At 53.2% G+C, this 12,312-nt stretch overlaps 1 protein-coding gene and 1 long non-coding RNA gene across 4 annotated transcripts in view; one reads left to right on the top strand and one right to left on the bottom strand.

The window, feature by feature from the left end:
* The window catches only part of ARHGEF10 (Rho guanine nucleotide exchange factor 10), a 61,733-nt gene that overhangs the window by 20,241 nt on the left and 29,180 nt on the right, over positions 1 to 12,312 (bottom strand). For 2 of the 3 annotated variants that reach the window (XM_019953372.2, XM_019953375.2), the window contains 8 exons: positions 11,319 to 11,425; positions 8,410 to 8,487; positions 8,017 to 8,196; positions 7,234 to 7,350; positions 6,306 to 6,398; positions 5,438 to 5,608; positions 3,594 to 3,739; positions 3,217 to 3,410 (listed from right to left, as the gene is read on the bottom strand). In XM_019953372.2, coding sequence (XP_019808931.2) covers positions 3,217 to 3,410; positions 3,594 to 3,739; positions 5,438 to 5,608; positions 6,306 to 6,398; positions 7,234 to 7,350; positions 8,017 to 8,196; positions 8,410 to 8,487; positions 11,319 to 11,425 — 1,086 coding nt within the window. The remainder of the gene's footprint in view (positions 1 to 3,216; positions 3,411 to 3,593; positions 3,740 to 5,437; positions 5,609 to 6,305; positions 6,399 to 7,233; positions 7,351 to 8,016; positions 8,197 to 8,409; positions 8,488 to 11,318; positions 11,426 to 12,312) is intronic. The other variant, XM_019953374.2, reaches the window with a different exon arrangement.
* LOC139180233 (uncharacterized) lies at positions 5,210 to 8,316 on the top strand. The gene is made up of 2 exons (XR_011564570.1): positions 5,210 to 5,446; positions 7,524 to 8,316. It is a non-coding gene; the product is annotated as an uncharacterized lncRNA (long non-coding RNA).

The raw sequence follows: 12,312 nt of genomic DNA, 5'->3' as shown, positions 1-12,312 counted from the left end.
CCCTCCTCCCACAGCTGTGGTTGCCAGGCAGGGAGGCCTACGCTGTCCCCACCACTCGACAGCAGCCCAGCCTGCAGCGCTCAACTTCAGAAAAGAGTCATTCAAACAGCACAACAGTCACGTGAACATCGGGGAGCAGGGTTTCTAACTCAGCTTCTCAAAATAACTTGGGATGAGAAGCGCGGGAGCATCAGGAGAGACATCAGCGAGGGCGCTGCAGCTGTTCTGTGAAAACTCCGGCACGACCGAGGCAGGCCGGCCAGCGAGCGGCTCGCGGACGGGAGGCTCCCAGCTGCCCAGACCCGCCGGAGGGACCCCAGCACTCAGCCTGGCGCTGGGGTCGAGGGGCAGACCCCGTCCACAGGGGCAGCTCACTGTCCGCCCCACAGGACCCGCCCTCTCTCCAGGTTCACCTGGCAAATCCCTCATCAGTGCTGCCGTGGGACAAACACCTGGACCATCTTCAGCGTCTCGTAAGCGCCGGACAGCATCATGCTCTGTCCCGGAGCTGGGAAAAGCCCCGGAGGGCCCTGACCTGAGTTCCGTCTGCCCACACTTACAGAATCAGCAGACTTTAGTTGTAACCGAGAAGGCCTTTTAAAGACCATTTACTCCCCCACTCACCTTTCATAGCTCAGAGCTAAAAATTAGACCCACTCCACAGTTGGGGAAACCACAGAGGTTCCCACACTAATCCCAGGTGAATATCCGGGCCCACAGTGCTGACTGCATCTGTGTGCGGAGGACCCCAAGTCAACATGGACCCCGACTCCAGGCTCGGCACCCGGCACACCCTGACCCCCTCACCGTCTGTTCACCGTGCACTTAAAATGGGTGAACTGTGCTGTGTGAGAGTACCATAATCTTAAAAATTAATAAATGCTTAAAAAAGTAGCACATCTAACACAGAACCAAGACTATTAAATGGGTGGCAGCTCTGTCTCCCATCCCTGGGACACCTGGGTCGAGACCATGCCTGCCCCCCAACCTGGAGTCTCCCCACCCAGAAACCGCAGACAGAGGCCTGCTGTCACCACCGGCGCGTGACACGGGCCTGCTGAGGACACGCGGGTTAACCTTTCTCCTGCAGTCAGGGGCCCTCCACCACCCCCCACGTGTCACACAAGCCTGCTGAGGACACGCGGGTTAACCTTTCTCCTGCAGTCAGGGGCCCGCCGCCACCACCCACGCGTGACTCGGACCCGCTGAGGACACATGGGTTAACCTTTCTCCTGCAGTCAGGGGCCCTCCACCACCCCCCACGTGTCACACAAGCCTGCTGAGGACACGCGGGTTAACCTTTCTCCTGCAGTCAGGGGCCCGCCGCCACCACCCACACGTGACTCGGACCCGCTGAGGACACATGGGTTAACCTTTCTCCTGCAGTCAGAGGCCCGCCGTCACCACCCACGCGTCACACAGGCCCGCTGAGGACACGCGGGTTAACCTTTCTCCCCGAGAGGCCGGCATTCCCTCAGCATCAGCAGTCAGGGTCACCCTGCTCGCCTCTGTTCCAAGAGGAAGTATTTTACTACCTTATCAGCAACGAAAAGGTGTTTTCCTTTTCCGACCTTAGGCTTTGTTCTCCAGCGTCCAACCATGTGTGTAATTGAAACCGTAAGAGGAAGAGGCCCATTGGATGGGGATGGATCTAGGGGCCCATCTCCATGGCAACTTCTCGGTCCCAGGGTCTATCTGGGGGCCACTCAGTGGTCTCGGTCCTATTAAAGACTTGGCAGGACTGCCGTTGTAAGGCCAGAGCTGAGCAGCTGGACAACCCTAAATTCAGAATGAAAGCAAAGGTGTTGTCTGCAAAGTGACGCACCGTCTCCTGATGGACAGTGAGAACTGCGTGCCTGATTTGCTGGGGCAGGTGGGAAGTTCCTGGTATCATCGAGGGCTCAAGTGCAGCAGTGAACCTAGCCTGGGTTTTTGCTTGTAATACTTAAAAAATCAAGTCATCCTGCGTTTTGCTTTTTAACCTGCTGACTTGACTCCTATTCTAAGCTGGCTCAATGTGAACCATAAATTAGAAGATGAACAAGAGAACGCAGTGTTCCCAGGAAAACACCATCTATTTCATGGATCGAAGGCATCCCTGGAGATCTAACACAATGAGGTGATCGTGATCACAAACACATCTTGGGCTTGCTTCCATGGTAATAGGCACGGAAACGTTATTTTTGTTCACAAAAACAAGACGTAATAGGATCTGCTATCCTTCCAAGTCATTTAACTAAAGTTTTAAGAACTTTCACATCTTCATGTTGCTCTTTATTAAGTGAAAATGTTAGTAATCGAGTCAATTTGGAGACTATTTCTCCCTCGCTCCCCCCTACTCCTCAGCTGGTCCCTCTTAGGAAAACCTGTGATAAAGTCTGGTATTCTGGCTATTACTTGAGACGGTACGCACACTGTTTAAACAGCACCATGAGTTTTCATCAGCAATTCAGGAGTCTAGGAGCACATGCTCACGGAGCTCGCTCCTCAAGGAGGTCACCAGACGCGTGACTCTTAGCATCAGGCGAAGAAGAGCAAGCAGTGAGCAGGCCCCACGTCAGTGGGGACCCAGCAGGCACTGTTTCCTGTCCCCCTAGGCCCAAGTGAACGTGTGTGCTCACTCGGAAAAGCTACACCTTTCAAAACAATTGATGGGACGTCCCCCTTCACTGTACTTTAAGTACTCCACAATTCAGGGGCTGAGGCCAGTGAGTACAATTTAGCCGGGTTTTAACTTAGACTAAAAAAAAAAAAAAAAGCAGAAGATGAAAGTAATGACTACCACTATGACACCAAGTTCAAATTCTAGGGTCCGCAGACCCTTTCCTAACAGTCACCGTGTGCAGGACTGCTGAGCACCACCCAGTGCCGGGCCCTTCCCCGAGTCCTCTGTGAGGGGCACAGGCAGGCATGACCCCCATGGAGACGGAAAGACACGGGGCAGAGACCTGAGCCCACAGCCCAGCCCACGCCCGCTGGGACTCTCTGCAGCCACACGACATGCCCTCTGCAGAGAGCAGGGCCCTATCCTGGCTTCTGGTGGGGGGCACAGTTCAGGATGTGATGACATCCCAAGGGCAGGCCCCCACTCTCAACCCCGAAAGGGGACCACTCAGAGAAGAGCCGCCAACTGGCGTGTGTCCACGCTCCCCCCACGTCCCCCGTAAGAACCGCGCCACCCACACCTCCCGCCTCAGCCCTGGAAGCGTCACTCACGGGGCTTGGTGCTGGCTGCCAGCAGGCTCTCGGGCGCTGGGCCCGTGGGACAGCGGCCGCCCTCTGCCGCACCGTCGCCGCCACCGTACTCGACCACCTCCGCCTGCCCAAGCGGGACACTCCACTTTAGTAGGTACCTCTGGCCCGACGTCACCGCGCCGCCGTCGTGCGAGGCGCTGCGAGAACTGGGAGCCCTGTTTTCAGCAAAAACCACGGGGACATGTCTCCAGGCTTCTCTTCCCGGGAGACGCCACGGAGAGCCCCCCGACATGCTCACCAGGTGAGCTCTGTACACAGTGTCTGTGGGAAGGGGACACGCCACCCACTCCACCTGTGCCCACAGAGCTCGCACGGGCTGACCCTGGCCGTCCACTCACCGGGTGCTGACCGTGGCGCACATGAGCACGTCGTTCAGCATGAAGAGCCGGCGCTCCTTGGTTTTCATGATCTCCCCCCGGTCGTTGTAGACGGTCTCTATCACGTCGTCAGAGCGGATGAGGTAGCGACTGCCGCTGCTTAGGAGCTAGGTATTCACAGTCCATCAAGGAAAAGAGAAAAGATGAGAAAGAAGCCTCATGAGAGACATGAGCAGATAGTGTCCAAGTTTTATAGATCCTCTTTTCTTTACAGAGAAACCCTGTTTCCAACCACACTTTGTGCATGTATAGCACAGAGCTCAGAAAGTGGCTCTTTTAAAAAACATTTTTCTTTTCCCTTAAAACCATGCTATTCTGTTTTTTAACTGATTTATTTAACGTTTGGCTGTACCCTGCGGCATGTGGGATCTTCTCTCCCTGACCAGGGATTGAACCCACTCCACCCACATTAGAAGGCGGAATCTCAACCACTGGACCACCAGAGAAGTCTTGCAATTTTTTAAAATGAATCTAAACAGTGGCAGGAATCTAACTTCCTTCCTCGAGCAGTTTCTCCAGCTAAGATATGCTGACTCAGCCACAGAAGGCTCACTTATTTTCCCGTGTCATTCACTGCAACCCTTCTCTTCCAATGACTCCTCAGAATACACACTCGTCTTCAGGGACGGTCACCCCCACCTTTCCTTTACTCAAGACACCGTCTCGACCTGGAAAGTCTGTGGGAGTCTTTATTCTCTGCTTTTATTTCTCCCAAAGGATATCGTAGTGACGTAACATCCTGACTGCTCGTGGTTGGCCATGTTTTACTTGTCTGAGCCAAATAAGACACTCTTGGTTTCCAAAGGAAAGGTGCTTAATATTCACTGGTAAAATGACTTAACTCATGCCAGAGGCAGACTTATTTTAGCGCTTTAGCCTGGCAGGAAACCAGGAATCCCTGGGCCAGACACCCACCCCGGCTAGCCAACCTCACGGGGATGAAGCTGCATGTCACTGACCCATCCATCAGTGACACCGCCCTCAGAGCACGCCGGCTGCCCTGGGTTCCCACACATTCTGGTACCATGGGGAAGCAGGACTTTAAACAACACGAACCCTCCTGAGAACATCTGTGAATGCTACTTTCTGCTTATAAAAATTCCTATACAAACCCTTTGGAGACTCAGAGAAAACCTGAGCTTAAAATGTATGATCATAAAGTGCTTTCAGTTAAATTATTAGGTGTCAGTATCCGGTAGGAAAGGACCCCTGCTGACAGAAACAAAGGTGACTTTCAGCAACAGAGACTGTTATACATAATTCTTCAACACGGCTCGTATCCAGTAACTGCTTCCTGTGAACAAGAGCTTCAAATAAAAATGGCACAGCCTACGTGAAACCGGATTATCGTGGCAGGAACACGACCTTGTAAACACGAAGCTGTTCTGCGTCCCTTCTTCGTGACATATGTAGCTTGGTCCTGCATGGACGGGACAGGTAAGACCACGTGTGACTGCCTATGCGTCTGTGAACGTCCATGCTTCAAGCAGGACTAAGAGGGAACGCTGCATTTTGAAAGTAAAATTCAGCTAGAAGAGTGACTCTTAACCCTCCCTGGGCCCTGGGTCCATCTGAGGACCTGGTCAGCCTAGGAGCCGCTTTCCAGGAAAAGTGCTCGGACCACATGGGCCTTGTGTACACTTTCCAGGGTCTGTGACCTAGAGGCTCTCCTTGGACCTTGGTCAGCAGCTCTGGGCCCAGAGAGACTCGCCACCAAGGTCCCGGGGGATTAATAATAAGTGGCTCAGAGAGCCACAGCTCATTAGCACAAGCGGAAACAGCCTACAGAGAGGAAAAGCGTCCACCTTGTTCAGGTACCGCTCGTTGATGGCTTTTGCTATCTGTTTGATTTCACAGCGCTGGTCTGCGTCTCTCTTCCTCTCGTTCAGCTTCTCCGCTAGCGTCTCGAGCTCCGTCAGCGCCATCTGGAGGGGCAGCCGGTCGGGGTGTCCCCGGGGTGTGTTCTTCAGCATGTCCTTCAGGAAACACAAGGCAGGGGGAAGCTGACACGTGAGGCCGGGTTGGGGGCAGATGGTCACCAGGCACACCCGCCCCCTCATCGCGCGGCTCCAGCATGGGCTGGGGGGAGGAGGGTTCTGGCACTGCTGCTTCTGGGGAATAAAATAAGCCCTGGGAAAGGACAACCAACTCAGTGAATCATGCTTTGGCTGAACATTCGAAGCTCCTTTTGCAAACACAAAATTGACTCATTAATCGGGGGTGGGAAGGGAAACAAGATTGCGTTTCCAGGGAAGGACCCCATGGCCGGCTCGCCGGGACCTCAGAAACTTCTGCCCTGGTAACGGTCAGGCTGCAGGTCTCAGCGAGAGCGTGGCAAGGGGACCCACAGACGCTCGGGATCTCCTTCCCAGGTGTGTGTCCTAGTACTGGGCTTTGAGTGCCGTCTGCCTCGGGGGCACAGGGAGGGCCCTGTGGGGGCACAGTGCGGTCACCTCCTGCACCTAGGTGCCCAGCTCCAGACTCTGAGTCAGGTTCGGAGAGGGCCATGTACGAGCCGGGCGCTGTCACCTTGGCGACCTCGCAGACTGCCCTCCCTACCCCGTCCCACCGCCCCGCCCCAGGCCCGCCCTGACATAAGCCACCCGGGAGGATGGACCGGGGCTGGGAGCCTGCCATGCACACGAGGACCCAGAGGGGCAGCGGGAGCCTCACCTGGAGCAGCAGGATGAACTGCGGGAACCTCTGGATGGGCTTCGTCATCAGGCTGTGCAGTGTGACGCGGTCAGGGCTGGACTCCTGACACTGCTGCGGGGACAAGGCCCGTCACCCCAGCTCAGACCACGCCGCCCCCCTACCCACCCGCCTGCAGGACGCAGCCCCAGGGAGGAGCGCACACCACCCGCAGCGCCCACCAGGGACCTCCATGGCTTCCCACAGCCACTCCCAGCAGGGTGGGGTGCACCCCGGGGTCAGAGGAGGGGCAGACCCCGGAGCCCCTCCAGCACTGTGGGGCTCATCTTCAGAGGATCTGCTCCCTGCCTGCCCTGGAGACCAAGGGGCCCTCCAACCAGATCCCAGAGCCTGACCCTGAGGTCACCAGCAGCAGGCAGCCGGCCCCTGGGTCTGGGGTCTGGTGTCCACTCTCTGCCTAGACCCATCTGGCTACATCCTTCTAAGGATGTCCAAACAAAGTTGGTTTTCAAGAAGCTACTTTACCACTAAAAATTCATCTTTATTTCTGGTACTGATCCAATACCGAGGGCCCCATTGGTGCTAAAATCATTACAATAAATAACATTATACGTTTAGAGGGGAAATTTGGTAAAATCTCACTACAAAGTACTAGGCATTGAACCTGTTATCAGTTCAGTTCAGTCCAGTCACTCAGTGGTTTCCGACTTTTTGCGACCCCATGAACCGCAGCACACCAGGCCTCCCTGTCCATCACCAACTCCCGGAGTCCACCCAAACCCATGTCCATCGAGTCGGTGATGCCATCCAACCATCTCATCCTCTGTCGTCCCCTTCTCCTCCTGCCCTCAATCTTTCCCAGCATCAGGGTCTTTTCCAGTGAGTCAGCTCTTTGCATCAGGTGGCCAAAAGGATGTTAAAAAACACAAAAAAATTTTCAAGTGTTTACCTTTAAAAATTCAAGGAAAGCAGGTTTTGTAGCACACGTTTTCTTAAGGATTGCCACAGCTGTGCTGAAATTATTCACATATTCACTATAAGCATCCAGCACCATGGATTTAGAAAACTGTAATACAAGAGAAAATCGAGAAATGAAAATAATGGAGGGTTCACTGCCTCCCTGCCAAGCTTAGGATGAAAGACCGAAACCTGCACGAACAACAACCTCTCTGTCACTGTGCTCTTTTCAGGGACTAAACTTCATTATGACTAAGTGTGATTTTTTTTTTCTTTAAGCAGACTTGTCAGGAGCCTGTGGTTCTTACTCTGCTGACCCCAGGGCACTTCAGTGCTTCCTAGCTCAAAGCCATGGCAGTTTGGCTGTCAGTTAAGAAAGTTCCTGACTACAGTCATATAATGATGACAAGTACAGACATCCTCCTTTAAACTGCTGCTGACCGGCACTCTGTGGACAGAAGGTTGGGTGCCTCAGTGTGCGGATGTCCTGGGTTCCTGACCTGACCGTCCCATGGAGATGCCACTGTGTGGTCTGAGACAGATCGGGGCACCTGAGCCTCTGGATGTCTCCACATCCTTCCCCAGGTGCACACAGGTAGGTGCACAGAGCCTCCTGACCGCCGACGGGCTTCAACGGGAGGTCTGCGGTGTCCGTCCGGGGTCAGCCAGGGTCAGCCGGGCTCGCACCAACAGGAGACCCACCCGAGGAAGAAGGGAGGGGGCCCTGGAGCCCAAGGGAGCCCTGCAGACCCTCCGAGTGCACCAGCCCCGTTACCGAGGCCACGAAGACGTCTCCGATCATCTCCACTGAGTCCCACTCAGCCACGCGGCCAGCCAGCGCGATCTGGAGCAGGCAGTGGCACTGCAGCACCTCCTTGACCCGGAAGAAGACGGTCCTCAGCTTCCTCTCGCTCAGCACCTTGGGCTCCATCTCCCACAGCGGCTTCTCATATTGCTGAGGCAGAGACCAACAAGCACGGCCCAGGCTTTTCTCAGGTTCAACAAGGAACACAGAGAAGCTCGCCCTTATAATTACATGTGTGTCCAAATAAACCGCATGACTCTTGAATGTCAATGCATAGACACAACTCTCAGAGTCTTTTAAGAACTTTGCAAATTTGAGTATTTTATAATTCATAAAAGACAAAACAGCGTGATATTTGGGTACCTCCAATATCCTCTTAAGAGCATCCACATAGTTTTTCTCGCTGTCAACGATCAAGCCCAGAATGTACCTTCTTACGACCTGTTGGGAGTTTGAAAACACAATGGTTAAAAACTGCCTCGGAAAACACAGCAAACAGATTTAACTTCTGTTGAGGCTTATTGATGAAGTTTCTCTGTGTTCAAAACAGTACGTAAGTGAAACCTCCCAAGGCCTTAAAATATATTATGTTAACAATCTACCATGATGGCATAAGACATACTTTCCCATCACTACAATTCTGTTGTTTTTTAAAAACAACAGATTATAAACCACAACTGGAGCAACACAGCAAAATCATGGCTTTAATAACAATTTCATTCACTCATACAACAAGAATAAACTGACTGTGTGTGTTCTGCATGCCCAGCATGGAGCTACACGGGGTTAATGTATACTTCGTGTACATATTAAGTTCAGAAAAAAAAAAAAACTTTCCAGTCTTCCCCCCAAAAATGGTATTAGCAACACTTATCTAAAATCATTATTCCAAAGTTTTTTTTAAAAGCCCTTGGAAGGTGGAAGTATAGATCTGTTTTGTTCTGAGGCCATTCAAAGCCTCCAAGGCTAGAAGCACAAGGAGTGAATCACCAAGGTCGTTTCAGGAGCAGCCCCCACTCCCTCAGATCTGAGGCCTGCACTTGAAGTAGTGACATCACTTTGGGGTTTGTTCCCACGACCCGAGGGCACGCAAGCACAAGCTTCTGGCCCCAAGGTGCCTGCTGGAGACCAGGACGACACTTGGCACTTCTGTCCAGCTGACACCCAGTTTGGAAAGTTGGTTTTGCCAGTAAACGGGAAATAGAGGGTAAAAAGCACAGCAAGGTTGCTCTTCCCCGCCCCCAGCGGCGCAGTGGGAGGCTCGTCCCAGGAACCGCGGCGCCACCTGGTGGCAGGAGCCGCCCCTGGCTGCGTCAGCGTGACTGCTTTCCTCACAGGAGGGGCTGCTCCTTCACGAGATGGAGGCAAAAATCAACCCTGAGGGACACCTGAGGAACAAAGTGACATGTTTAAAGGGCGGATGCTTCAAAGTACATACAGATGTGTCTATGAGCCCACAGACCCCTCGCTCTGGATCCTCCCCCCAAACTATAGAGGGTCAGATTCAGAGTTCCAGACAATGTCTCAAGTCTGGAGTCAGAATATCTGGGAATTTGGGGGGATCTAACACAGCAGATGGTGACTGCAGCCATGAAATTAAAAGGCACTTACTTCTTGGAAGGAAAGTTATAACCAACCTAGACAGCATATTCAAAAGCAGAGACGTTATTTTGTCAACAAAGGTCCGTCTAGTCAAGGCTATGGTTTTTCCAGTGGTCATGTATGGATGTGCGAGTTGGACTATAAAGAAAGCTGAGTGCCGAAGAATTGATGCTTTTGAACTGTGGTGCTGGAGAAGACTCTTGAGAGTCCCTTGGACTGCAAGGAGATCCAACCAGGCCATCCTAAAGGAGATCAGTCCTGGGTGTTCATTGGAAGGACTGATGTTGAAGCTGAAACTCCAATACTTTGGCCACCTGATGTGAAGAGCTGACTCATTTGAAAAGACCCTGATGCTGGGAAAGATTGAGGGCAGGAGGGGAAGGGGACGACAGAGGATGAGATGGTTGGATGGCATCACCGACTCAATGGACATGGGTTTGGGTGGTCCGGGAGTTGGTGGACAGGGAAGCCTGGCGTGCTGTGGTTCATAGGGTCACAGAGTCAGACATGACTGAGTGACTGAACTGAACTGAACCCAGGTGTTAAATACTCTGCTTAAGTGCTGAGATGACTCTGATGTATCAGGTCAAAGGGCCTGGAATTGGTATCAAAACAACTGGAAAATAAAGATAAAACCCCAAATCTGCCCCGATTGCAGGGCCCCCGCAGGTTAGGACACCCCTCAGTCAACCCTGGCATGTGGACAGCACGCCCGGGGCCTGTCCCCAGACTTCAGGCTTCCCAAGATCCATGCACGGCTGACGGGGCGTTGTCCCGGGGCTGCCTTCCTCACGCACGGCCTCCTAGCCCTCCCCTTTTCACGCAAGCCCTCCTCACGAATGCCTTCCCTACGCGCCTTCCTGCACACAGCCTCCTCACGCACGGCCTCCTCATGCACTCACGCACGGCCTCCTCACGCACTCACGCACGGCCTCCCCACGCACTCACACACGGCCTCCCGAGCGCAAGCCCGTTCGCCTCGGCCCCGCCCTCACCCTGACGGTCGCTGACGGTCTCCTCGCGGCAGCTCGCCATCTTTCCTGTCGGACTCTGAACTGACCGCGGAGGGTTTTCATGGTCTGCACGCCACACGCATGCGTGCGTGTCATGTGTACGATGCGTGCATCTATATCGACCATCACCTACCTGCCCACTTACGTCTGTCCAGCTTTGTCATCTACCTACGTTGTCGGTCATCTCTCTCAGCGTCCATGAACTGCAACATGCAGCCCACGTGGGAAGACTCAAATTACATCCCCCCAGGACCAGCAACCCTTCTCCCGAAGGCCCCTGGCTCTCGGGTATGCCCTCGCCCTCCATGCCTTCCTCCCCTTTCACCCAAACATAGTCAAATGGAAACCACTGAGTTTTTCCCCCTCTGCTACCGATATTCAGAGATTAAGAATTCGTTTACATTTGGCTAAGTTCATGAGTTACTGGAAATCTGTATTCTAACCACCATTGCATAGACGCTTCACACACTCACACCTGGTCTCTTGGCCGTCAACATGAACGAGCATAAGTGACTCTCACAAAGAAGCAGATCTTCCACGCGTGCTCACAATCACACAGCGGGGATACCTAACGTATTTAAGGACAGCGAGGCCAGAGGCCAGGCGGACGGAGAGGTCAGCGCAGCCCTGCCGTGCCAGCCCCGCCCCACGCCCTACCTGCTGCTGAGACAAGCCTTCCGGCATCGGGGTGAGGATGGCTTCGGGGTGCTTGCAGTCCACGTCGATGAACACGTTCTGCTCCTCTTCAAGACAGGATCTGTGGTCTTAAAGGAAGACAGAGCGTGCTAGTCTGATGTTGAAATGGGGCGTTTATAACACTGCAGGGCAGTAAAGCTGCCGTCAGAGGGGTGCCCTTGGCAGACACCTCAGCCCCAAGCGGCCTTCCCACCCAGCGATGAGTCAAGTGAAGCTTTAACAAACCCAGAAAATAGCCCCTCCTACAAGGGGAACACAGAGTTTGTTGATATTTGAAGTTTTTGGTACTTGAAATCTAACTTCAAAAAGGCAGAGGTGTCATTTGAACACCTAGAAGGCAGAGTAGAAACACATATTTCAGTTTCTGAATCTATAACATAACCAAAATCAGAAGCAAATAAAGGCAGTTCTGAGTTACTCAGAACCAACACTCCACAGACAAAAACGAAGGGAGACTCAGTAACCTCCTGACTTTCTGCCTTTCTCATTAGAACTCTGAAAAAGCACAACTCCCCCCAGATCAAAAATTTTAGACCAAAACTAATTTCTAAGAACTTAGATGCAGCTAAGTAAGCTAAAGAATCCACAGAATGGCTAGAAACCAGAAAAGCATGGGAATTTTCAGGTAATATTGAGATTATCTAATTCAGAAAACTGTGAGGAGCTTTAAAAAAAACAGCACACAGGATCCTGATCCGAGCCTCTCTGCTCCGCCGCAGTCCGGAAGGGGCAGGAAACACGCCCAGGGGTCCCAGCACAGTGAAGGAATCCCTGTGATCATGTTCTGTGATGAATGACCATGCTGAGAACCCAGGGGCTCCGGGAGTGAGAGTGAGGGACCCCCATCACCCGACTGCTGGGAGGAGCCGGTTGGGAGGTGGCGAAATCTACCACCTGGGAGAATGCCCCCACTTTCTGCTGCGGGGAGAGAGTTCCCCCACCCCTTGCCCACCCG

The sequence above is a fragment of the Bos indicus genome, chromosome 27 (assembly GCF_029378745.1).
Source record: "Bos indicus isolate NIAB-ARS_2022 breed Sahiwal x Tharparkar chromosome 27, NIAB-ARS_B.indTharparkar_mat_pri_1.0, whole genome shotgun sequence".
In the NCBI taxonomy this organism is placed as follows: Eukaryota; Metazoa; Chordata; class Mammalia; order Artiodactyla; family Bovidae; genus Bos; species Bos indicus.
The sequence above is the reverse complement of the archived record's forward strand: the minus strand, read 5'-3'. Positions and strand labels throughout refer to the sequence as shown.